At 37.0% G+C, this 26,274-nt stretch overlaps 1 protein-coding gene across 1 annotated transcript in view; it reads left to right on the top strand.

Moving 5' to 3' along the window:
- Nucleotides 1-26,274, top strand: part of IARS1 (isoleucyl-tRNA synthetase 1) — a 101,818-nt gene that overhangs the window by 24,397 nt on the left and 51,147 nt on the right. The window contains exons 10-15 of the mRNA XM_032193893.1: nt 1,965-2,025; nt 3,551-3,646; nt 8,082-8,204; nt 9,308-9,399; nt 14,373-14,471; nt 24,082-24,208. Of these exons, the coding sequence (XP_032049784.1) occupies nt 1,965-2,025; nt 3,551-3,646; nt 8,082-8,204; nt 9,308-9,399; nt 14,373-14,471; nt 24,082-24,208 (598 nt within the window). The remainder of the gene's footprint in view (nt 1-1,964; nt 2,026-3,550; nt 3,647-8,081; nt 8,205-9,307; nt 9,400-14,372; nt 14,472-24,081; nt 24,209-26,274) is intronic.

The following is a 26,274-nucleotide window of genomic DNA, read 5'->3' as shown; positions in this document are numbered from 1 at the left end:
ACGTTATGTAATAAATCATTTGTCTCAAACATGAGATGAGAGACAAGAGGTAGCTGGTAGTTGAATGGATCTTCTGAAGATTTAGATCTAAAAAAGTATGTAAATTCATGGAAATGAGCTTTTCCTTTTTCTACTTTTTTTTCCTCACTTTTTTTTTTTTTTTTTCTTCTAGTTCCCTTTTAAATTTTCAAGCAGTTAGGTCCTCAAGGGAGAGAGAGATTCATGACACTTGCTCCATACCAGGTGGCAGGCTGAGGTCGTGGAATAATCTTATACTGAAAATTTTCTGTATCTGAACTTTCTAGATCAGAATATCCCCAGCTTTTCTTTCAAACCCGACTTGGCTGCTTTTCTTCCCTTTTTCCTCTCAGATGCAGTTAGTGTTTCTTCTGAGAGAAAATTGGAGTAAATCTCCTTATGTAGCAAGTAGTCTCCTTATGTCTCCTTTTATGTAGCAGTGGTGAATGCGAAATGGTTGATGAACACTTTCCTCCCTTTTCAGCCTATTTGCATATTAAATTCTTCATTTCTTTATACTATTTTACAGCACCTCAGCATTGTCTCCTTTTTCATTATAGATTTCTGATCCGTTGAGAGAGAAAGATTACTGTGGTGGTTTTAATCTAGCCTCTGTTATGCCAGTATAACTTAGGTTACAAGAAGGCAGGTACAAATTTTCAGCTTGAAGTTCAGGACTTCGATAAAATATTTTAGAAATCAAAAGGGAAAATAAGGAATGTGATCCACAACCCTTTGCTTTAATTTACTTAAGTAAATAAATTTTAAGTGGGAATTTCACTTTTTTTTTAAGCAGTTCCAGAGCTTGATGTTCTGTTTGAGCATTCTCACATCTTCGTGGCTGAGTGCTGGGATGCTATTCTCTCATCTGATCCTGATTAAGCACCTCAAACATTCCTAAGGCTGTTTGTAATATAAAATGCTGAAACCATCCGTGAAGCCGTGGCTTAAAATAGAAATCTCCCCTTTTCCTAGTGGATATTGCATATGCCAAGCTGAGGAGTCATGCTCTTTAACTTGGCATTAAATATTGATTGAGTTTCTTTTTTGTACCATGGAACAGCTTTCAAGCTGTTTCCCACTTTCAATTAGTCAAAGCTTGCATAGTTTGACCATTGTTTGGAAGATGTGGATGTAAATTAGGAAGAGTATAGGGAAAGATCACAGCTGTGACACATCTGGAGAGGTAACCCATCTATTAGATGAAGTTGTGTTTTAACTCGACTTTTTCCTGAAATGGAAGATGTAAAGCCCTTTCAGGAGAGTTGTGGTTGGCGAATCGCAATCCAATTACCATTTTTGCCATCTGTAGCCAGAAGCCTGAAGAGGGCCAGATCCACAGACTGTATCTCTGTCTTGCATTTCCTGTCTGGCTTGGTTCCCCAGTCAGTCCTGTCTGTATTGGATCTTTTGAGATGCCTCTGGGGAGCTTAGATGCCTAATTTTAGAATAAGGAATAAAGCATCTGAGCTATAAACCCTGTAATGTTCAGGATCGTAATCTTCTGCACATGAAACTTGTAGACGTTTTGGATCAGTGCTTATTTAGTTCTGTTTGAACACACTGAGCTATAGTTCTTTGTTGTTATCAACATAAAATTTGTTTTATCCAGAAGCTCCTTGCCCATAGGTTTATCAGAAATAAGTTGTTATTAATGTTTAATTTCTATGTTAATTTACAATGGTTGCCCGATTGGAAGAGCATCGGGAAGGAGTGTACCTGTTCTCTGTTAGCTGAGATGCATTAAGATGTGTTTTTTGTGTAAGCTCAAGTTGTCAAAGAGATCTAGAAATGGGAAGCAAACTATTTAGAAGAAACTTTCCTTACTTTATGGTGTCGAAATCTGATAGGGACTGGGAGAAAAGGAGATAGGAAAAACAGCACTGGTGCTAGCTGAGTAATTTTCAAGTTGTTAAATCTGTGTTCATTTAAGTCTTTCTCCTCAGGTTTCCTGGCATTACACTTAAAGGCAAAAAATATAAACCACTCTTTGAATATTTCATTCAGGTAAGTAGGATGAACAAGTTCAGTATTTGACATAGTACGCAAAGACAAAAGTCAAAATGTTTATATTCCTTGTTTATATTATATTTTATATTTGATAAAATCTTGTCTTCTAATAAGAAAAGCTGCATTTTATTAAAGTAGTTTAAAATCTTAGTGAAAGGTTGAAAAAGAGAAGGCTGTTTTCTATATTTTCTCCTAAAGTTTTAAATATAACCAGAGTAAGAATTCACTGGTAAATAGTGGTATGGCTTCAGATTGCAGCAAAACTCTATGTAGTTGTTATTGCTCTCAACTTTTCAACTGGAGAGTTTGTCTGCCTTTAAATTCCACAGATTTTGTATTCCTAAGAAAATGATTGTAGATAACAGTTGCAGATATAATGATTTCTGCTGAACAATTAAAAACCTTTGGTAAGATAACTATTACTATATGTGGCCTTTGTGGGTGTCCATTTGTGCACCTTTTACGTGCTCTGTAAGTCTACTGTAGTTAACAATACTGTGGACTGTAGTAGAATATATAGTAATAAGAAATAGGGTGGAGAACTGATGTGTTTAAAAAAGAAGAGAAAACCCAACCATATTTCTTATTAAAAATTGGTTAAATTTTTCAAAGAGTTGAAATGGATTACAGTACTGCTGGACAAGCAGCTGTTAATTTGGGCAAGGGATTCAGTCATTTCTGACTACCATCTGTTTTTGAAGCATGTGCTGAAGTCAGCACAAAGCTGAGGAAATGTCTGTATGTAGCAGGACCTGTTATTTCTAGAGGAAGGACAAACACCTAGTGGAATCTGATAAACTACGACGGGAGTAAAGGTTAGAATGGATAAATTATTTTGAGTCCTGCTGTACTTCTTAAGGAGCAGATTGGCATACACCAATTTTTCTTAGAATGAATGTCTTATCTTAAAATATCCCCCTTCAGAACATGCCAAATATAATATTTTGTAACACATCTAATTCAGCTGTAACTATCTGCAGTACTGTTTTTAACCACTTTTACATTAAGGAATAGGAAATAGATCTGTATTTTTTGTTATTTACACACTGATCACTAATTTTTCTTGAGTTCTCTTGAATTGCTGGAGGAAATAGAATGTATTACTATAAAAACAAAGGTTTTTTTAAATATTTAGAAGGTAGAGTGGACATATAAAAATGGAAGGAAACTCCTGTATAATTAATGCCTGTAGCTGTCTTGATTGTATCCTCACTTACAAGAGTGTACTGATTTGTATTCTGTTAAGCACAGACCAGTGTGAAGATCTGTGGCTTGAAGATTAATTGACTGTTAGGTTCTTCTTGAGAGGTCTTAGATTTAATCACAGTTGATACTGTTTAAATGAAGTGTCTAGATGTTTTAGGTATGGGAAATGGATACATAATGTCAGGAATGTCATATTTTAAAGTGCGTCATTTATTTCTGATGCGGTGGTTGATTCTAGAGTATAACCAGTAGCTCTTCCATGTTCTTAATAATTCTGTTTTTCTGTATATATGAAAAGCATATTTTTGTTTTACAGTGCAAAGATAAAGGTGCCTTTACTGTGTTAGTAGACAGTTATGTGAAGGAGGAGGAAGGCACAGGTGTTGTCCATCAGGCCCCCTATTTTGGTGCTGTAAGTATAATTTATGGATCTTTTATGTCCACTTTGTTCCAACACACATTGCTTGGCTTTCCAGCTACTGTTGACTGTCAGGGTGACTATGAAATTAAACAGTCATCCCTTTTGCTACTCACAAATATAAGAAGCATCATATCTAGTGAATTCTTGCATACACTAGTCACACTTGTTTGCTAGATTGGGGATTTTAGATGTCTAATGGTTATTGTTGAGGTATGTGAAGTGAATTTGCCACCTTATCTTCCAAGTGTTGTTGATCTTAGCTTTTCCAAAAGTCTAAATTTACAGCCTCAAGAACAAATGATCTGGTGCACTGGTAAGTGATACATTTGGGATGGTAGCTGCAGTTCTGCTCAACATGCTGCCTTTCTTCAGTGTTTCCATTTTGTTACTTGTGCATTTGGAGGGCCTGAAAAAATGCTTCCAGTGCTTTTGTTCTGAGGCTTTATCCCTTAGCATGAAGGGATTTTGTTGCACTCTATTTTTTTGTCTAATAAGAAACATTATTCTTCTTTGTTTCAGTCATTCCTTGCAAAGCTTAAGAGGGATAATTTTTCATGAATTTCATCAGTTCAATTTTTAGACACATGAATTAACTGCACTAGTTCAGACTCATTGTCCTTTTTGTATAGTGTCCTGTCTTCAGCCATTATCCAAAGATGCCCTCAAAAAACTTGTAATAGTAGAGCTGCCAATGTCTAGCAATTAGCAGTCCCTGAACTGCAATCTCTATCATCGTTTCCAGAAACCATTGGCATTAATAACAGACCTCTTTGTATTCATGTGAAATATCCCATCTTTTCTCGTCTTTTTTTGCTGCGTCTGTTGTGGTGTTCTGTTTGTCTTGTAAAGATGAACATTGATGTGAAAAGATGTCCTGGCTTAAGACAGCTGTGACATCTTTTAAAAAAAAAAAAAAAAAGTGTGTAGTATTTTACTCGTTAATGAAGAAATTCATGGTGACTGATAGGGTGTCTTAAGGAGTTTAAAGCGTATGACATTTTCTAAACCTCAGATATTCCCCTATCGCTGAGCATTGCAGGGAGTTAACTGAGGGATAAAGGACCAGTCCTGGCTTTGAATCAGGAACTCTTGCTGTAGGACATGGAATAAGGGAAGAGTAAAGGCTACTAACAGAGAAGGAACTCTGGAAGAAGCTTTCCATTGACTGCTGGAATGTCCTGTTGTGTATTTTCTAGTTGCTGGAAACAGCTTGTTGGAAAGGCTGCCCAGCCAGTTAGAGCAAGGATTATCTGCCATCTTCTGTTTGATTCTGTTATAAGCACACAAAGACTTGTGTAAACACAGAAGGGGGAAAATTTTTTTCTGTCTCTCCTGGGAAGTCAGCAATTGCCTTTTTAAAACCAGAGTTTTTGAAAACATGACAGTATGTTAAATGCATTACGAAGGAAAGAATGCATAGAGTATTTGTGGGAGGAAAAAGTACACTAAGATCACAAACAAAACTTTGCATGCGGTAGCTGTGGAGCACCTAGACTTTATAATGAATGATATGGACCTGGGTTAACTGGATATGCTACCATTGGAAGGAAAAGAGCACATTTGTTTAGAAGTGTTGTCTTGGTTCTTCTGTTCCTTTCCTAAGTGATAAGTAAGTTTTTCTGATAAATAGTGGTTGAAAGTAAGGCCTTTTTATTCTTCTTACTAGTAGACAATCTGATAATAGCTTAGAAATATATCCTTCTCCAACAACATTTTAAATTAAAAATTCACCTTTAGTTCCAGGATATGTAGTTTTATTGTTTTGTCTGATGTTTTTGCCAAATACAAGCTGTGATGCAGTATGAGAAAGCACTTACTTTGGTTCAAAAGAAATCAAAATGAAAGCTCATGCAGCAAGACAAACCTGCATAAAAACTTTTTAAATCCATTGTACCTCCAGATTAACGTGACATTAAAATTGAGCTGTTCAGACGTTTCATTATTTCATCAACTTAAAAGTTTTAGGTGCAGTTTAGCTTGCTTGCAAACCCTGTAATTCCAGCACCTGCTTGGCATGAATCATAGATGTTTCATAGATACATTGCTGTTGCATATTCTTTTCAATGCATTACAAAAGTACACTTGTTTTTTGTGTAAGTGGTGCTACAGGTAAACCTTTTGACTTCAGTTTTTTGTTAGCTTTTTTCAAGTTCCAGGTAGAAAAGCTTTGAGTTATTCTTACCAATGAGTTTTTAATAGCTTCTGTTTTGTTCATTTTGACTTTCGTTTGTAATCTTTGAAGAGATCTAGTCATGGCAGGCATTTAAGGAAAAAAAAACAAACAGCACTATGACCTCAGTCCTGGAAAGAATTGAAATTTGTTTTAGTTTTCCAGTGGGGTTTAGCACTTGTGGATTTCTACATGTGCCTGAATATATTCCTGGATTGTGGTCACTGAAGCAAGTCTCCATTAAATTGAATGAATGGCAGGTCAGTCTGTAGGGCTTTTGTATTCAAGTTCAAGTTTTTCAAAAGAAAGGAAACCCTTGATATATCACTGGCTGCTTCAGTGATGTAAACCAAACTGAACCACATCTTGACCTATAGGTCCTGCGAAGTGGAAGGTTTGTTAGTACGTTTTAGCTAGGTTGTCAGTGTGCCAGGCTTTGATGTACTCAGTGCTGGCTGCTGCTTCAAAGCCTTTTACAGTTCATTGCCAAATTGTGGTTGACGTTAGTTCTGTCATCTGGCCTACATATTAACACTGCGGTCTGCTTGCTGTATCTCAGAAAGAACAGCTGATGAAAGGTCAACTAAGAACGGGCTTGTCTCAGTTAATCTATTGACCAAAGTAGCTGGTAGACCAAAGAGAGGCTGAATAACTGTGGTGGCTGTCCACAGCAGCTGAGAAGGAGAGGCTGTGGTATATGGAGCAACTGAGTGCTGTAACTGAAGTGGGTTTTTGTTCCTGCATGTAAGGCATCGGCACTTGAAGCCAGCTTCACAATTGCTATCGAGGAGTTTCAGTGTGCCCTTTAAAATATTGTCTGGGTCAACAGACCTGGCTTGAGGGAGCTGGTAGGAGCTAGTGGGTAGCGTAGAAGATGTAGGAGAAAGTTCCTCTCTGGAGGCTGGAAATCCTGCTTTGTCACTCCAAAGGCCAGCTCACTGGTATGGGTTACATCTAGGGAAGGGTAGTGCAGCTGGCTGTGAAACACTTATGGCTAATGCTCAGCTGAACACTTGCTTCAGATATCATCTCCTTGCTCAAGGTGGACTAATTGCTTTAGAGTGCAACTCTTTTGAGAGCTGCTGTGTGCTTGTTTCCCCAAAGGTAAATGAGCTCTAAGCAAAGAGGAGGCTAACAGTTCAGCTACAGCTGGTTTAGACAGACAGGATCACTGCAGGTTCCATTTCATGCCACAATAAAACCTACAATTTTTTGCCCTTAAATTAGTGTTTTTCTCCCTGTTTCGTCAGAGCAGTAATACAGGAACCTGTAAGGCACAAAAGCAACCTGCCTGGATGCAGGCTTAGACAGGACCTTGCTCTTTGGGGGAAGTAAAGTGGTTCTGCAAGTGTGTTGAGAGATTGATCTGCAACTGTCCCCATCTCCCTTCCTTTACAACCCCCCAATAATGTGATTTTTACCTTCAGGGCAAAAAATCAGGTAATCTGGAATAATGATTGGTTAAGACATGCCTTTACTTTGGCTTCAAAATTGAAACCAAAATCTGAACTGTCCTGTTCCCCTAGTAATTTCGGTTTGCTCTTTGCTTTTAGAGCATACCACGTTTTTTTAGCATGCATGAAAACTTTGAATTGACCCACTTTGAATTGACCCTCTTGTCCTTATTTTTTTTTTTCCTTACTGCTACTGTAAATTAAAGAATTAAACAGAGGCTGGCCAGAAAAATAAAATGTGGTGTTGTCCATATGTAATTCTTGTTCAGTATCATTGCCTACAACCAACAAAAATTGGGAACTACCGATTTAAAAGCTTTAGATTAAGACATTCAAAGTTGGGATTTCTCATCTGTACTTCCAGAATTAAACTGATTAAAACAACTTGCTGTCTAAAAATGCCATACAGGCTTGTGTGTTAACAGTAACAAGTCTCTGTTGGCTGGTACAAGAGCATGACTATTTTTCAGATTGTTTTCTATGCAATAATAACCTGAAGCCATTGAATATTTGTATGTATGTATGTGTATGTGCACAGAAGCATGTGCACGTATGCCTTTAATAGGTGAAGTAGAGAAATGCATGTACTTGACAGAAAAAATAATTTCTATGATAAATAAAAGTACAACTTTGTAAAATAACATACTCTCTTAGGTATATTTTGGTGTAGTAAAGCTTGAATATTCTGTTCTTGTCCAGTCATCACATTTCTTATTTTGTATTTATTTTTTCAGGAGTGGATATTATAATGGATATTTTAGACTTCTGTAACTTGTATCTACTGCACTTGTATCTTTTATAGGATGATTACAGAGTGTGTGTGGATTTTAATATAATTCAGAAAGATTCAGTGCCAGTTTGTCCTGTTGATGCATCAGGATGTTTCACAGCTGAAGTGACTGACTTTGCTGGACAGTATGTGAAGGTCAGTGGTATTGGAGAAAGAAAATTGCTACTTTATTTAAGATAAAATTTATATGTAGAAGTGTTCTTTTCTGTTGCTGATTAGCTGAGAAGAGAACTGGGAGAGAAATCTGATCATTTTCCCCACTTGGAGGACACATTACAACATGAATTTACTTGCCAATAAATGCAAGAGAATCCATGTGAAAGTAGCTCTGAAGTAACTCCAGATTGTTCCAGACAAATCTTAAAATAAGTGCCTCTTAATTTCTATGTACTCAGTAAACAATCTGTTTTTCACTCAGGGTTTCCCACTGCTACAATTTGATAGCTTGTTCCTATGAACACAATTTACAGGTAAAAGGCTTAAAATCTTGTATTGTATTTGAACTCAAACAGCTGTCGTTGCTTCCTGCTGTATATTGAGTCACATAAGGGAACACTGGAGACTACATTCTTATTGCCTTCTTGCTGATGATAGGAATCTGAACTTAAGGCTCTTGGAAAATATTAGGGTCCTGAATCCCTTTTTAACTTGTGAATACTGCAATATCCAAAACCTTTTGTATACATTTTTTTCCTTTCTTAATCTCAGTTTGACAGCATTTGTCCAGTAGATTGTCTTTAACTCTAACATCTTTCAGTCCCAGTTTAGAATGTAAATCCTGCCTAGTTAGGTGTAACAGAAGATGCTTCAACTTCTGTAACGGTCACATTGAGGAATGAAGTCTAAATATTAGGTAAGAGGCACTGTGTTCTGCTGCACAATCAGACAACTTAAAATATTTTATAGTGTGAGTTCTGGTGTGTGTCAGTGTTACAGAATAAAAATGAATTTTGTACCATTTAGTGTATGTGGAAACAAGGTTAAGGGTAATACGGGACTGGTGCTATCTACCAGGATTTGGGGAGCAAATAACTTTTTGAATTTAGTGTTTCACAGTGCCTCTTCAATAAATACATGGATTCTGTGCAAGGTTTTTTTTTTTTTTTTTTTTTCCACTTTTGTATGTGTAGATACTGGATTATTTGTAGGGGTCTTTTTTGTTTGGAATTGAATTCTATGGTAGCTTACTGAAATAGTGAAATTTGTTACCCAAGGAAAACTTTGTTCTGTCTTTCTAGGATGCAGATAAGAACATCATTAAATTACTGAAGGAGAAAGGCAGACTGGTTCACAGCAGTACTTATAAACACAGCTATCCTTTCTGCTGGAGGTAAGGAGAGAAGTGTGCATGGCTTTAAGATTGCGGGCTGTGACTGAATAGTTTCTTCAGGTTTGCTTCCTTTCCCATCCTCCCTTAACCTGCTGAAATATTTTTTTCAACATGATTAAAAGTAAAAGGAATCAAGAGTACTGAATCAGAGGGGCTGCAGTTTTGCTTTCATAGTCAATTAAATGGGATTTCTTTTCCATAAGTCTCAGGAATTTTAGTGCTGAAAATTGTTTTCAGCTAAGATTTTACTTTTTTTTTTTTTTTTTTTTTTAAATTTGAGTTTGAACTTGTTCTTCAGAGTTGCATGTTGCTAGTTGGTTCAGCATAGTGGCTTGTCACCAGCCGTCCTTGTCAGATTGGGAATTCTTTGCAGATGTTGAAGGGGAACTGTGTGCAAGTCTCCATGGGCACTCAGAATAATAAACAAACAAAAATATTCAGAGGAGAGAAATGAAGGCTAGGCAAATTTAATCTAGAAATGAAGCATGTTTTTATTAGTATCCACTCTGGCTTTAACTGCGTGTTTGAAGAAGAATAACTATCATTGTTAGTACTTCTTATTGCTTTCATCTTCTATTGAGACAAAAATGTCTATCTGGTGATTGCTGATTTGACTTTTATGCGGGTGGTTTTTCCTTACAAAATAGCTTTTCCCAGTTTGCCCCACTAGATATTAATAATGATTTGCTAAGGAGTAGTTGCTTGACATTGTTCAGTGTCCTGAAAATTGCTCTTGTAATTGTTGTCAAAATTGAGATATACAAAAAAAGACTCAATAGTGTCAATTATTTAAAAAAAAAAAAAAAAGACACCTCCAAAGTCTTTTATTAGGAATATTTTATTAAACTATTTTTTTAAAAGGTGAGACACACTTTAAAAAAATAATAAATAAAATCTGATTTCAGATTTGAAGCCACTTGGAACATCTTTAGTCATATCTGATGTGTACAGCACCAGTACTGAAATGGTTGTGAATCAAAGCTTTTCTCTGTGTCTTGCTCTAACGCTACTAGGTGAGGTGTTTTAGCAGCGTGCATTTATCTTTCAACTACAGCAAGAATAACCTTTACTTGCCATTGAATAGCATGACTGCCTTGTTCCTGACTAGGAGCTAGCTGAGGGAGGAAGGGGAATTACTCTGTGGTATGTCCTTTGTGAATAGGGACAGTTTTTGATAAATGGCAGCCAAAAACAAGCAGCACTTTTATTTTCTTTATGTAGTAACTCAAATATATAGTCATGCCCTTTGGAGACAAGCTAGTAGTGCAGAAGTGCTGATTCTGTAGAACATACTTAGGCTTGCCACACTGTTGACATTTTTGTTGATTGATGATAAGTTGCAGGCAGCACCTAGCAGCAAATTATCTGGTGGGAAGAGCAGAATAATGGAATCTACTTGAAAAACTCATTTCACTGCCATCAGAAATCAACCCATAATTGGAATATGCTAAAAGTAGAAGAGTAGTTTTTGACTTCGAACATAGTTACAAGTTATTTTGATTAAAGTAAAAGAACTTTGAAATTGGGCCCTTCTACTTAATGTACTATTTATTGCTCCTGCTTTTCCCTGGAACCAGGCAGTTGTTGAGTACTGAATGTTATTTCCTCTTTTTACACATCAAATTAGGGTCCTTCTCCTTATTGTTTTGTTGTAAGATATGTAGTAATCTTCTGTCAACTAACATTGAAACTTTAGAGGAAAACCATGACACTGGTAAATACACAGTAGACAACATTCAGCTAGAATTCCTCTTACTGGAATTGCTGCAAATGGAAATCACTGGCAAAATCTGCTTTGTGGACATGTGAGATCTTGACAGCCTGAATGCTTATCTGGTCTAGATAGCAGTTTAGCAACTCGGGAAGGTAGCAAAAGTAACAAGCTGAAGCATCTGTCCATTGTAACTGCTGTGTGCCAGCCTGTTAGGAGGCAATATTGGGAAGCTCTGTCACAGGCAGATACAGAGCTTTATCTTTTTAAGCCAGACAAAGCAAAGCCAAGAAGCATTCTTTAATGGCACACGGTCAGTTATGTGTGATTTGCTTCCTAAATTGCAAAAAAATATAGTCCAAAACAGGTATGAGAAATTACTGGGCGTGTATAGTGCACACAAAAAAAAATGCTCTCAGATCTTTTCATCTACAAAGATTTCAGAGAGCTAATTTTGTGCCACTGCTAAGGAACAGGCATCTTGCTCAGATACCATGCCACCTCTGATAAAATTCTAAAGGACACACTCCTATGCAAGCACACTACCACTGGCATTCCCTGAAGGATGTGCTGGTCCTGGGTATCAGAACTCATCTCTGCATGTGATGGGGTGATGCTGTGAGACTGGGTAGGTGACTCTGTCACGCTTTGGCGTGTACTGTGAAGTTCCTTGTCATAGCAAGAGACTGAATATTCTTATGTTGCCAAAATAAGGTGTTCTTGTTATGTTTTATCTGCTCTCAACTCGTGTCCTTGGTGTGGTGCTTTCCACTGTTTAATCATCCCAGCATTTTGCCTGAACCTACTGTCTCCATTTAAATATTTACTTGTTCAACATCAGCTCAATTTTACCATAAGATACATAAGATACATAGATCCATTGATGTAAGTATTCTTTGAAGACTACAGGAAATGTTAGGTGCAGCTACCTCCAGAAGTGAGTGGTGCCCCTGCCTGTGGCAGGGGGATTGGATCTAGATGATCTTGGATTTTCCAACCCAAGCTATTCTATGATTACGTGCAAACGTTAGCTACAGTACAAAGTTTTATTTGTGGGATTCTCTCTGAATTTTGTGAGTAGCACTATTATGTTGAGAGGCAGGGGGTGGAAGGTAACGTGGAAAAGGGGATTTTATGTTTTAAATTGATTTTCTTCACTGCAATTGTGGCATTTTTGCCTTCTATTTTGAGCTTGTACTGTCAGTAAATTGACTACATCAATCTTGGTCCTTTGTGAGGTACTGAAAAATTACAGATCTGAAGTTGGAGCCAAAGGACAGTGTTATGGAAGCACTAGGAGTGGTTGTACTAAATCAGACCAAACAGCCATGCATCTCCATAGACCGCATGACATTGTCCAGAAGTGAATGTGTAGGAGGGAATATGAAAACAAGCAAGTGTTCTGCACAGTACTGCCTTGGCTGCCAACCATTTCCAGATAACGTATTCCCTGAGCCAGCTTCACCAGCATAACTGACTCCTGAGCAGGGTGGTCACATTTGTGCTTTGCCCTTTTCTTCTTCGTTTTTTTTTTTTTACTCAGTTTGCTCATTCTTTGATACATGAATATACATCTATATGCATATATACGTAAGTAATTTTAATTAGGACTGAGAAGGTGTAGCAGATGTAGTTCAACTATCATACGATGTAGGGGAATCAGTTCTGGCCTTCAGGAGGACCTATTTGTCTTCCTTAAGCTGACTTAGCTTATTTAAGAATGGGGAAAGAAAATAACCGTAAGTTCAGACTGAAGAATGTTTAGGCAGAAAGGAATTTTTTCGGCACCCATCTCTGCTTGAAGGTCTGGCTGGGTCTTTTTTTCCCTTGTCTTGTATTGATGGAAAACAGCCCAGTAATGGGGATTTCTCAGCCACTTTTGCTGTAAAGAATTCAGTCCGTTTTCCCCAACTGTCACCAGTCACGTGGGGCAGACCTGTATAAAATATTACTGGTTGGGCAGTTTTTCAGTGTGTATGTGTATATATATAAATATACACTTATCTCCCTGTTGAGGCACTGCTTGGCTGTACAGCTACAAGAATGAACATATTTAGGGAAACTGCCACCTGCCCTTTTCTCACTACCTTTCATGTAGGCGGTAGCAGTTCTCTCCAGGTGCTTTGGAACGGTTATCAAGTATTAGAAACTCAATGATAGGTTGAAAGCCTGGGCAATGTTTACATTTTCATCTGCTTGCCTCTGATACTGATTGGGTACCAGTTATTGTCCCAGCAGTCTCTTTACACTTTAAGACTCAAAAACTGTTCTCAGGTCTTGCTCTTGTTTCCAGTAGTTCAAAATCTGGTATTTGATGGCAATTCGTTTTTCAGCACATCTGAAACAAGATGCTCAGAACTGAAATACTTTTGGAGTACCTTGTAGCTTTCAGTGTGCTTTATTTTCACTATGGGCTTGCTGCTGTAGGAGGAGTTACCTATTCTCTTTTTTAGGTTTTAGGACTCTTAAGTTAAGAAGTGAAACTTTGTGGCTTAGAATGTTTGCACTTGAGCACAGCATTCCTGTTTCCAAATAATCCCAAGTTTTCAATCTGCTCCCACTCCATGCTGGTTTTGTATGAATTGTCTTAAATGCTGAAGTAAGGAATATATTAAGATGTCTTTGACTTAAAGCTTTTATATGTTTATCTGGATATTTCTTTCTCCTCCTGGAATGGGATGTTCATCTAGTTAACCCTGGGTACTGCTGGTCCATCTTTTACTTTACTATTTTATTAAATACAAATTGAAAGAAGATGATAAAATAATTTCTGGCTTTTTAGGTTGGAGATACTGATGTAAAAAAATATAGAATGAGCTCACCTGGAAGCCTTAAATGACTCACTTTAAAATTAAGCAAAGTTCATATTTTTGTCCTGCAAAGGAACACACATTGAAAATTCAAGTATAGTTTGTTATTACGATTCTCTTGCTATGAAAATTCCTTAAATTGCTGGGTGAGGGATTTATTTAGTTTTTAGCAGTTTATTTTAAAATAGTAGCCTGTGTGAGTGTAACAGTTTGTATTTAAACAGAACAAAAAGTCCCCCTCCCAAGCAAAAAAAAACCCACCCCACCCACAACAAAACAACCTCTGGTACTGTGATAATATATCAGGAAGTACAATGAATTCTGTCTGTGCAGAGAAAACGGTCCCGTATAGAATTGCATAAAACTGCATTTTAAGGTGTACTTTATTAAAAAAATGTGTTTTTTTTTTTTTTTAACGTGTTTTCCCTTCTTCCATCACCTTCCCTCTGCAGGTCAGATACTCCATTAATATACAAAGCTGTGCCGAGCTGGTTTGTAAGAGTAGAGCACATGGTGGAGAAGCTACTGGAGAATAACGCACAATGTTACTGGTAATGTCTCCTGCATGTTTTTTTTTTTTTCCTTTACAAGGAGGGATCTCTACAAAGCAATTTCTTGCTGTTGCTGTGCTAACTTCACATCATATTTCCATTCTGTCTTTGAGGCAGTGCTACTGGAATGGCACTGGTAACCATAGTGTTTTATCTTAGGTTTCACAAACAGTCCTCCAACTGGTAGAGCAATGGGACAGTGTTCCTGGCATGAACAGATAACGTACTTAATTGCACGTCAACCTTGTGCATGAACATGTTTGCACCTTCTTCCTTTCTTGTGTCTGAGAAGGCATTCTTTGCTTGCGTAGAGTTCCATGAGAAATACATTTCAGGGTGCAGTTAAGGTTGAGTGCAATCTAACAGTGAAGTTAGATTCGTAAAGTTTACAGTGAATTATGTTATGGGATTGTTAAAAGTATCCTCAAATTGTGTGATACAATGCTAAGAAATTCAGCATGAGAGAAATTGCAAAGGAAATCTTCAACCTGAGGAAGCATGAAACTATATAGCTAAGCCTCCCAGACAAGATCCATTAGAGAAGAATTTAGACAGCTAATTTCTGGGTATTTATTGTTGCAAAGTAAATTAATTCATAGATAAAGTATTTTTCTTCTCATCTAGTTATTACAGGGAAAACGGATACTTTGTCACAGGTGCTTTTGAAGGGGAAACCAAGTCAACAATAATAACAAAAAGTGCAAAAAAAAAAAAAAAACAGAAAAAACAAACACAAATGCCCTATTTTGTGAAGTAACCGCAAGTAAATCCAGTGTTTCAGAGGTTTAAATAAAAATGGCCTGAGAATGCCAAAAATTAAATCTCTCTTTAGAGGGAATGTGAAAAAATATAGGAAAAAAAAAAAGGTAAGCTTTAAATAATAACCTAAATACATTACCAAATTAGCAGTAAGAGGGAGCTATTAGAGATGGTAGCCATTTTGAGTCTGTTATAGACTTCTGGTGTGTAAAAGTATCCTATCCTCTCTACCTCCATAACCTTCAGTTTTCATCCCCTCTTATAACTAACCACTGCTTGGAAAGCTGAGACCAGATGGGGAAAATGTGGAAGCTAAAACCTCATTCAGCTGTACTGTGTTCCATTTTGGTTGTTCAGTCTTTGCAGAAGAGGACTTCAGGAAAAAGTGGGGTTCTACCAGAGTGCCTTTGCTTAGCATATGAAATTGGTGTTAAAGGTGACTCAACTTTCAGGTGAAACAGAACAATTACAGCTTAGGCTGCGTTTCTTCATGGACAGTAGTTAGCAATTAAATTCTCCATGAGCAGCTTTTGCATAACTGCTTACGTGGTACAAGCAGTGTAAATGTTGAAATATGAGGTTAGTGATCCATGATAGAGACAGCCCAAAAATGCTGCAGTGTTGGCTTGCTAATAAGCACATGCCCAGTCTTGGTATGTGAGATGATTTTGTGGATTAGTAAGTGTTGCTTTCTGTTTTCCATAACAGAACATACTGTGATCCTTCTTTTGGGGAAAAATAAACTGGAGAGGGGGTGAAAGTGTTTGTTCTTAGCTTTAATTAGCTTTCTCAAGATGCTTTTACTGTTTTGATGACTGACAGTAGACCTGCATGCTTAATTTTCACATGAACATAGGAAAAATGTAATGATCTTATTATGAAAAGGAAGTATTTAGCTGAGATAGTTTTGTTTCTGAAGAAGCAAAACTTCACGAAGAAACTGATCACCTCTGCACATCCAGGAGACATAAGAGCTAGTACAATGTTTGAACCCTACTTCGTGTATGTATTTGTGCTCTAAGTATTGTCTTATGGACATGTTGGGTGGTGGGGATACAAGTGAGAGGTGCTGTTGGTTGGGAACACCAGTGATTGTCTGAATTGGCAGTATTCAGTGTGCTTGGAATTAAAGTATCACTTGGTCTTCTAGGCACTTGTTGAGTCTCAGCATAATTCCATAATTATGTATGAAACAGATTCCTCAGAGTTTCTGTTGAAACAGTATGGTCTCAGAGACTGTGAGAATCTTTTTGTAGGGGAATATGGCCATGAGTAGTGACCTTAGTATGACTAAGTTATTTTTAAAATCATATTAATGCATATTTTCAGCATGTGTTTTCATTGTAACTAGTTTGAGTTCTCAATGGCTTTCACTCCATAAAGATGGCTTTTAAAATCCAGCTTTTGAAGAAAAAAGGACGTTACTTTTAAGGATTACTTCCTGTGTCCTTCACTAATGTCCATTTGGTTTGGGGTGTAACTTCTTAAGTCAGCATTGACACTGCTTGTGTTATTCACTATTGGTTTGTTAAAATGCTGGGGACTCCATCCTTCCCCAAACCTACTTTTATGCTTTTGAAGAGACCTGAGCTCTTAAAGTGTCACAAGAATAATATCTAGCTTCTCAAAAAATATATATTTTTGGATTCTCTGGGGCTTCAACATGTCCTGAAAATGAGAAAATTGGGATAAATGCTTTTCAGACTATATTAACCTTTGCAAAATGAGTTTGACTGCATTGCTTTTTTTATTACTATTAATGACTGAGAAGTTTATTGTCCCTTAAGAATAGCTGCACTCTTTATAGGTATCCTTTTTGATGGAAATAGATTAAACATAGTTGGACAAACTTTGCAACCTGATTGCATTTCTAATTAGTTTTTTAATGAAATAGCCTACTAATTAAGCTGTAGTCACTCAAAATTTATGAAAGCCTGCAATTGTATCTTCACTTTTCTAGCTTAACTGTAGCTTACACGAATGATTATGGGAGTAACGTGACAGCATTTTTTCAGATCAGAAAGTAACTAAAAACCCTTTCAGTTCTCCCAGCCTTACTGTGGTCAGTGTGAGAAGGTATGGACTGGAAATTGCTGAAAACATGGCACAGAAGCACTAAGTAGGGATGGTGTTTCAGTCTTTATCTGAAGATCCCTTATTGAATTTTCTCTTTATTACAGAATTGGTAAAATAGTAACAATAATAATTTTAAAAAGCGATCTTGTATTCAGATAGCCTACTACTGTGGTACTTGAGCTAAGGAAGAGAGAATCTGTCTGTGGTACCATTCGGAGCTGTCAGGCCTTGGTTTTCTGGTACGTCAATAAGAAGAGTTAGGTGCAGCACCAAGGCAGGGTCCCTGGTGTAAGTACTTTGCATTTAGCCTTAGTTGTTTGTTACAAATGTGGTAAAGATTTGTTGAAAGAATTATGATTTGTTGTAATTTCCTACATAACCGCTGACAAGCAACTAAAGCATGCCACCGTAGATTCTGTCATAGGATGAATTGCTGTGATCCGAGTTCAAAGCTGGTATAAGTTGCAGATTCATAAATTAGAGTAAAGAGTAACTTAATTTAGAAACATAAGTTAGAAACATAGTAGCTCACACTTCGGGCAGTGCACTGTCCTCATACGCTTACAGGTTGACAGAAGAGGTTCTAAATATTTTGTACTTTGTATTGGAATTTCAGCCTTGAACTCTTTTTAAAAAAATAACTCCCTCAAAGTTAGGAGTTCTGCTTCAGTAACTTTGGAAATAATTACTTCTAACTGTTGACTAGTTTTTAGCATTAGTGACTATTGCGCAGTTCTGACATTGTTTATGCAAGATTTACAGCACTTAATATAGTGGAAAAATGAGCATCAGTGGATGGAAAGCAGATGTGACAGACTTCAAAGAAGCCAAGCCTTTTGTTCCTGCATCATCTTGGCACTGAAAAATCCAAACATTGTAATGGAGTGTGATATATTGGTTCTTAGAGATATTATTTTTTGATTTTTAAGAACAATTTAAGTGATTAATGAAAATACTATTCTTTATAGTATACACATGCAAGCAGACCTTTTAGCTGGAAGTTAATATTTTGTTTTAGAAGTGTGACTTCTGCAGGCTTCCTGCTGTTCCTGTATGAGCACCCAGGAACCAGTGTCTTCACATGCTTCAGCCAAGTCCATTCTCTTTCGAGGCTTTTGATACGACCTTTCTGGTCTTTGGCCATTCTTATTTGCTGAACAGAAGACTGTCTCCAGCCTTTTAAAAGGCATGAGTTATTCACAAATTATGCCTATCTTGTATTCTAAACCCTGTCTGGTAGGCAGTGCAGAAGGTGGGTGTAGGGCCAGTTCAGCAGTGGAAAGTTAATGTTTCTTCTACTAATCTTGTTTATTTTCATGCAGATGACAAATCTGGCTCTGTAGCAGGAGCAACAGAATTTAAATTATAATGGAATTGCAGGATAATTTAGGAAAATGAGTTAGTCCCTTGTTTTCTCCATTTTTTTCTTTTTTTTAAGATGTTTATTAGGGTATTTTCTTTCCTATTCTAATGTAAATAAATGATTTGCATTTCAACTGTTTTAAACGCATCTTATGTGTAAAGGTTTTCTTGTATTTTTTCCTTAATATCATCATTTCATTGTCACTGTTCATTTTGAATCATCAACTGCACTTAAGAAAATGTGAATCCAAATGAAGTCTTTTGTAGTAGTGAGAGCAAAGTGTATAGCAATGTGTGGTCACTAGGTGGCAGCGTATCCCGAGCTAAAACACAAGCAAACATCACTGCCTACAGACAGATGTAGGAAAAAAAATTGCTGCAGGGTTAGCCTCATCTCATGTTTGTCTAATTTAGAACAGCATAAGTCAGAAGGTTTTATTAGTGGCTGTTATCAGACATAGTTGAGGATTGTGAGTGAATTTTAAGGCTTGTTCCAAGTGATGTTGATAGCTTGTGTTCTGCTGTGCCCTAATTTTGCTGCTTCCACTCCAAGCCTCATAAGCAGAGAGAGTTTTTGTCATGAATACAGCCTCTTTTCAGTCCCAATGAATGGTCATCAAAAGCTTGTTGTTGGTGAAGTTATTGCTGGAGTCCAAGACTCCAAACATCAGTTCACTCTGCAGTTGCTCTTCAGCAACTGGAAAATCCACCTGCACGTGCCATGTTAAATGCAGGTAGATTTGTGTTTACAAGCCGGTAATGCCATATAAAATACTTGGTGACCATGAGCATGTTCCAAGGGAAACAGCAGCAAGAAGAACCACAGCAAAAGCTTTGTTCCTCACTGGCTTCACAATGCAAGGGGCTGCCTTCGGAGGTGAGAGGAAGAATTTTAATAGCAATTAAAAGTCTGGGTCATACTAATGAAATGTCTCGGGATTTTTTAAGATGTAAATGTATCATGCAAGTGGAGGTTATGACTTGAGTTAATCCTGGCTTGTCAGGCAGCTGTATGCTGCTGACAGCGTGCTTATGATGCAGTCTGCAGCAGCATTGCAGTCTCACGCTAAAGTGTTTGTTGCTATGGGAACCAGGATAAAAGAGCGAAGAAAAACATTGCTATAGCAAAATGATTGAAAGTGCTATTAATTTAGCAAATATAAGTAGCATATAAGCAGAAAAATCTTTTAGACTGATGGAAGCAACCCTAACTTGTGTGGGGTATGTGGTTGTGCACATTATGATGAGCTATCCTGACCTGGGCAGGAGAGAGTGTTTGCTGCAGTGGAAACTGTGTGCTTTGCAAGCAGCTGACCTTTTCTCTCTCCTCCCCTTTCCTCCTTTTCTCCTCCCCTATCCAGGGGAGTTTTAATTAGGTCCATGATACAGTATTGGCACTAATTAAAGTGTCAAAAGGGCACGAATAGCTGTCTGTTTTGTCTCCTCAAAGTAAAAACCATTAAAAATCAATTTGAGGTCATGTTGAAGGAGACTTATTATTAGAGCAAATTAACATAATGGAATCTAAGAGTTTTGGTTTTGTAAAGAGCAGTTAACGTGTATAAAGAAAAGCAAAAACAGGTATTGTGTGTTATGGTTTTAAAGAAATCTATACATATTTGGTTAAATAACCTAGGATAATTACTTAATCAGCCTTGTTTTTGCTGGTTTAACTCAGTTATCTACTGGAAGATTGAACTCCTCCTTTCCAAACATGTAACTGGTTCTTGATTTCCTGAGTTGCTTAAAGTTACCAAGTTGCCAAATGAGAGGATAATTTTGGGACCACGTTCTCAGAACAAAATACAGCAAATGCTGGCTGCTAGCCTGTTACTAGATTTCCTAATTCTTGCTATTTTTTGTTTATCAGTCTGACTTTATGGGTCATTTTTTTTTTTTCAAATAATTTATGAGCTGCGAGCTTCCTCTAATTATTAATTATGAAGTAAATCTTACCCAGTATGTAAAGTTTTTTTTTTTTTTTTTTTTTTTTTTTTTTTTTTTTAAGAATGCCATGAGTTAAATTAGCTGATGAGAGGAGCAATGGAGAGTGAGGAAAAAATTAGTATATCTCAAAGAGCTTTTAATGGTAAAGCATATAACACTTCTGCCGTGGTAATATTTAACAGCTGTTTATTTCAGTAATATTACTTTGTGATCATGTTCCTGAATCCTATGACTAGTGCAAGGTGAGCCAACTCAAAGCATCATGCAGAGCACATCTGATCTTTGAAATGGGTAAGAATTACTCTTCTCTATTCTGAATTGTTACGAAGAGACTTCAAAATACACGCCCAGAAAAGGAACAGATGTCTCATACCTTTTAATAACTTTCCTTCTGGATTATGTAATAATTTAGATTTCTTACATCCTGCCTGTTTCTCTTGGCAAGAAGAATCAAAAATTAAATAGAGAAATCTTAATTCATACCATTCCTCTGGTATTAATTGGTGATGAGCAGTCACTGGACCAGCAGCTGCGGTACCTTGCTGTTAGCCACAAACATTCATGCTCTGGGATCGAAGAGATACGCCCTAATCTGCAATTTTCAGATCTGTGCCGACTTGCTTTGTGACATGGATGGTCTGTAGCGCATAGACTTTGCAGGCAAGGAAAATGGTTTCTGCTGTGGTAGGCTAATACATTTTGTTAAAGGACTGGATTTTCTTTGGTCTTTGTAGTCTTTTTTTGTTTGTTACATAGAATCTTGATTTGACACTACGAAAATGAGTAACTGCCGAGAAAGGTTAGGGGAGTTCATTGTTCACTCATAGTGATGCATGAATTTAGCAAAACCTCAGATCTGCTTCAAAAATGAGAGCAAACAGTCAAAAATAAATGTATGTCCAAATCTCAAGCAGATTCGTAATTGCCATCATGTCTAATTTGTTCAGCCAGAGTTTTGTTGTTGGAGTAACAAGAGAAATCGAAGCAAGTTGAAACTGGTTACTTTCATTCAAGATCTGATTTATAATTTGACAAATCAATATTTATCTCTTGGTGTTGTGAAGATCAGTTCTATGAACTTTTCAACTGCTGCAGTGTCTGCTTCTTGAAGTTTATTTAGTGCACTATTCTGGATGCCAAGGAAGTAGAAATAGCTATTATCCCACACTATTCTGAAGGCATAAATTGAGGCTTCACAACCTGCTGAGGCAGCAGTCTCCTTAACCTTGCTAAATGTTTGAGAAGGAAGTAGGAAATCTTATCAGTGTCATTTTGCAGAGAAATTGGAAGGTCAAAACCAACACAAGTTGTGGGCCAGTTGGGAAAAAAAAAAAAAAAAAAGTTTCTAAAAGTTTCTAACAGCACAGGGGCTGTAGTGGGAATCCTTTAGAAGCGAAATCACTGCTTTGATTTCTGTTGCAGACTTGTAGAAATGTTTGATGCTGGAGCTTGACTTGTTTTGAGGTCTGAATGTGTTCAGTGCCATTAGCAGTGGGTTGCTCTGCATGGACTGTAGCACTTGTCACCTTGCTTGTCATACCAAGCCACATTCAAGTGGAGTCACCAGCTTAAAACTGAAATTTACGCCTTTGAACTGAAGGGGGCTTGTGACAGATACCTGGTTAAATATGGAAGAAGTGTATCGATATATGGCAAGGAGCTTCTTTATGTCTCTGTGTTGGAAAGTAGGACTATTTATGTGGGTGGCCTTTTGTTTTTCTTTTTGTAATTCTTAAAGCATCTAAATATCTGTGCTGCGAGGACAGCTTGGATGCACAGAGGTCTGTGTTTGTACTTGAGCGAATTGTGCAGCTGGTTACTTTCAGGGGACTGTTTTATCTTCTGGGCTTAGGTACATGTATGTGATTTAACACAGTCCAAAATTTCTTGCAAGCTAAGGGCCAGCATCAGTAATGATTCTGTGATAACGGTTTTATCACGGTCTCATCAAAGTCACAACTCTGTTCACAGTGTACTTGGGAATTCAGATGGAATAATTAACTGGGGACTGTAAGGAAGACCGTGTGCTGACAAATTAATGGCAGTACAGAGTAGTCTCTGTGTGAGGCCAAGTTTATTCAGATACAGCATGGGAGTGAAGCGTCTGTGTGATGGGCAGAACAAGTTGTTTTAAGTAAGGCATTTTTTGAGGGACAAGCTCCAAATATGCTTGAGACACAGGTTCTTTACGTTTTATTTAATGGTTGTCTGTACTGTATCTCTAAAGTGGCAACAAACCACGGTCACAAACATGATTTGTAGTAGATGAAGTGGTTTGTGTCTTATGTTCCACTAAAAACTGGCAGCAGGGGCAGACAATTTTACCTAAAGAGGTAAATTACGTGTTTTCTTAGCTCAGAGAGAGTAAGAGGTCACACCACGTACATTTTTTTGATTAACGTCCACTTTGGGGATAAAATTAATTTTTCATGCGTGTTTTGAGGAGGCAGAGTTGAAACTTTTAGCATTTTAATGTCATTGGGGGATTGTTTCAGCCTCTAGCTATGTTAAATGGGACTAATAATTTCAGCTAATCAGTGTCTAACAACTTCTGAAACATGGAAACTAGTTTAGGAGTGATGTGAAGAGAAGTTTTCCACATTAGTGGAATGTTAGGCAAATGCTAATGATCTTCGTACAGTTAGTTTCCACTGGTGTTTGGAGAGAGGGTCCCTTAAGGTCAGCACAAAAAAGTTACTGGTAATGAGTGCTACCCTAAAACAAATGGAGAGCCTGTGTACGCTTCTGAATTTCTGAGCAGGTATATGGATGTTGTGAAATGTTAGCCTCTGAGTTTGTTTAAAAACTTTTTGTATCACATTTTTCTTTCGGAGAAGATAAGAGAAGGTAACTCTGCAGTCGGAAATAAATCTAGAAATAACTAGTGAAGTTACAGAACTTCAGAATGGTATTTAATTGAGTCTTATCAAAGTAGTTTTTATTCACCTTAGACAATGTTGACATCAAGAGGTCTTTGGACCTTCACATGGTAACATCATGGGTGAAACTTCAGAGATGGTAGCATTCATTTCCATCTGTAGCTCTTGCTGAGGGATGCTCACACTTGTTTCATAAATCTGCTGCTGCTGGGCAAACTCCTGCCTTAGTGTGAGCATGTGAATCCATTCTTTAATTTTTCCAACAAAGGATTATTTCATCTTTGGTTGTTACTCTTGGGGATGATCTGTGGAAGAAAAAAAATATATATTGTTCAACAAATTATTTGCTAGAGAGCCAAGTGCTTCAAACAGAAAAAGGTGGAAGAGACCATATATTTTCTGTAATGTGGCTGCTCCCTTCTTTAGACTAATCTCTGGGTCTCCGAATGCATCTCATGAGTTGGGAAAGGGCCCTTCTATTTACAATTAACTTGTTTTGTGGATGAGATCAAACAGAAACATTCTTATTAGTTTCCTGTTAGATTGAATGCAGTGATAAAAGAATACTTTTCTTATTTTTGGAACAGGGTTCCAGATTTTGTGAGGGAGAAGCGTTTTGGGAACTGGCTTAAAGATGCACGAGATTGGGCTATATCTAGAAACCGGTACTGGGGAACGCCCATCCCATTGTGGGTCAGTGATGATTTTGAAGAGGTAAGAAACTGAAAGTTTTGGTTGACAGAAAAATCTCTGTATTTTATGTATGCTTATATTGATGGACTGTTACATTTTTGGCTGCTGCAGTCGTAAGTCTTATTATATCTTAATGGTATGCGAGTATCTATAGTAGGTGATAAAAATATGCATGTGTTCATGCATTTCCACACACACATTTTCATTGATTTTGATTGAAAACTAAGCAATTTTTCTTGCTTTTTTTTTAACAATAGAATTCATCTTTTCTTTCTGGGAAGTATTTTCAGTGTTCAGAAAGCTGATGGTGTAAGAAATGCAGTGAGAAAATGCAAAGGAAGAGATCTTTGCTTGGTCATTGCAATGTGTTTTTTGAAGTTCTGATACTTGGTTGCTTCAATCCAAATGAATTGTTGAAGGCATAAAAACAAGTCCACCATAGCAGAACAGTGAAAATACACATTGGTAGTGCTAAAAATGTGAATGTGGTAGAATGTAAAAATGTGAATCTAGTAGAATGATGCGAGTATATAAGGCTAATGCTAGAAATGAATATTCACCGAGCAAGTGAGTAATCTGTAACAGTTCTGGTGATGACCATTTTCTTAGTGTCAAAATACCAAGCTTTAAAACTATTTCTCAGCATAAAATGTGGGGATTTTTTATTCCTACGTGGGTTAGACCAATGTGACGAGTCTTCCTCATGCTGGAAAGATGAAATGGTGATCCATGTCAGGATGTTCATGGAGGGTAAATACTGATGGCTTCATCCCGAATCTTTGTCTCCCTTGATTTGAACAAGCTTTATCTTTCATTTGAGACATGGAAGCTTGCCAACAGAAAAGCATATTCCAGAAGAGTATTGTCTTAAACTGCACTATTACTTAGATGTGTACCATAAAGCATTTTGTATTTCCACCTGACTGGAAATGTTGCTGGTAGGCAGGTAGATGGTGGGGAAGGGAAGAATTTACTCCTAGCACTTAAGATTTAAATATCTAAGAAAGCCTTGGCATTTGAATTGCATTTATGCTATGAGTGTGTTTGTAAATTGCTGGCAAACCAAGTACTTCTTTGTTCCATATAATGGTTAAAGTTTAATTTAAAGACTGACAGTTAGTGCCTAGAGGTTTTAAATAAATGTTACAATTGAAATACTTTACTCAGTATAACAGGGTTTGTTTGTTTGTTTTAAGATAGAAGAAAGGCTTTTGGCTTTGTGCTAAAGTATTTCAGGAGTTTATTTTACAGCTGAAAAAGATTGTGTAAAAGCTACATACCCCCACGCTTCCACTCCCTACCTCTAATAATACTACATTTGCTGTCCTTTTTCCTGTGTGTGCAGATTTTTTTGGCCTTGGTAAGTTTGTTTTTAATAACAATATAACATCTAGGTTGGAAGATGAAACTTTAACATGAAATTAATGGCAAATATTACTCAGGGCTTCATGTTCTTGAATAATGATAGAAACACCAACGTATCCAGTATTTTTATCTGCAGATCTTGCATACATTTCTGTCTACTCGAAAGACTACATACCATTGTTCAATAGTTAAGAATGGCTTCTGGACCATGCTAAATTTCAAGTTTTGTTTTTTCTTTATATTCATTCTTCTTAGATGTGTGAGGGTATAGCTTTGAAACTAAATGCTATCAGGGCTAATGTAAAAATCAAGATCTAAGTGACTTCTGCTCTCATGCAGAAATAATATTCACTCAAAATTTCCTCACTTGAGTTTTAATGCAGCCTAGTGCCATGTGAGATTGCTGAGCCTCCTCTTCATGTATTGCTCTCAGAAGAACACTTTGTCGCATGCAATTATGCTGTGCATATTAAATCTTGGAGAAGTAATAACAGTTCCTTATTTAATATACAGTAAGGTGAATTAATTGCTATTAAAGTGAATTTTATTACAAATCAATATCTGGTTTCCCACAGTTTTATTTTGGGTTTTTATCTTATTTTTATTTTAGCATAATTATTGGGTAGAGATACGTAATGGAATTTAGTTTTTGAAGCTTGTCTATTACCACGTTTTTGAAGACAGTTTTATTGTTTTAAGCCCTCAAATCTTAATGATTTTCT

Source organism: Aythya fuligula, chromosome 10 (genome assembly GCF_009819795.1).
Source record: "Aythya fuligula isolate bAytFul2 chromosome 10, bAytFul2.pri, whole genome shotgun sequence".
Taxonomy (NCBI): domain Eukaryota; kingdom Metazoa; phylum Chordata; class Aves; order Anseriformes; family Anatidae; genus Aythya; species Aythya fuligula.
The sequence above is the reverse complement of the archived record's forward strand: the minus strand, read 5'-3'. Positions and strand labels throughout refer to the sequence as shown.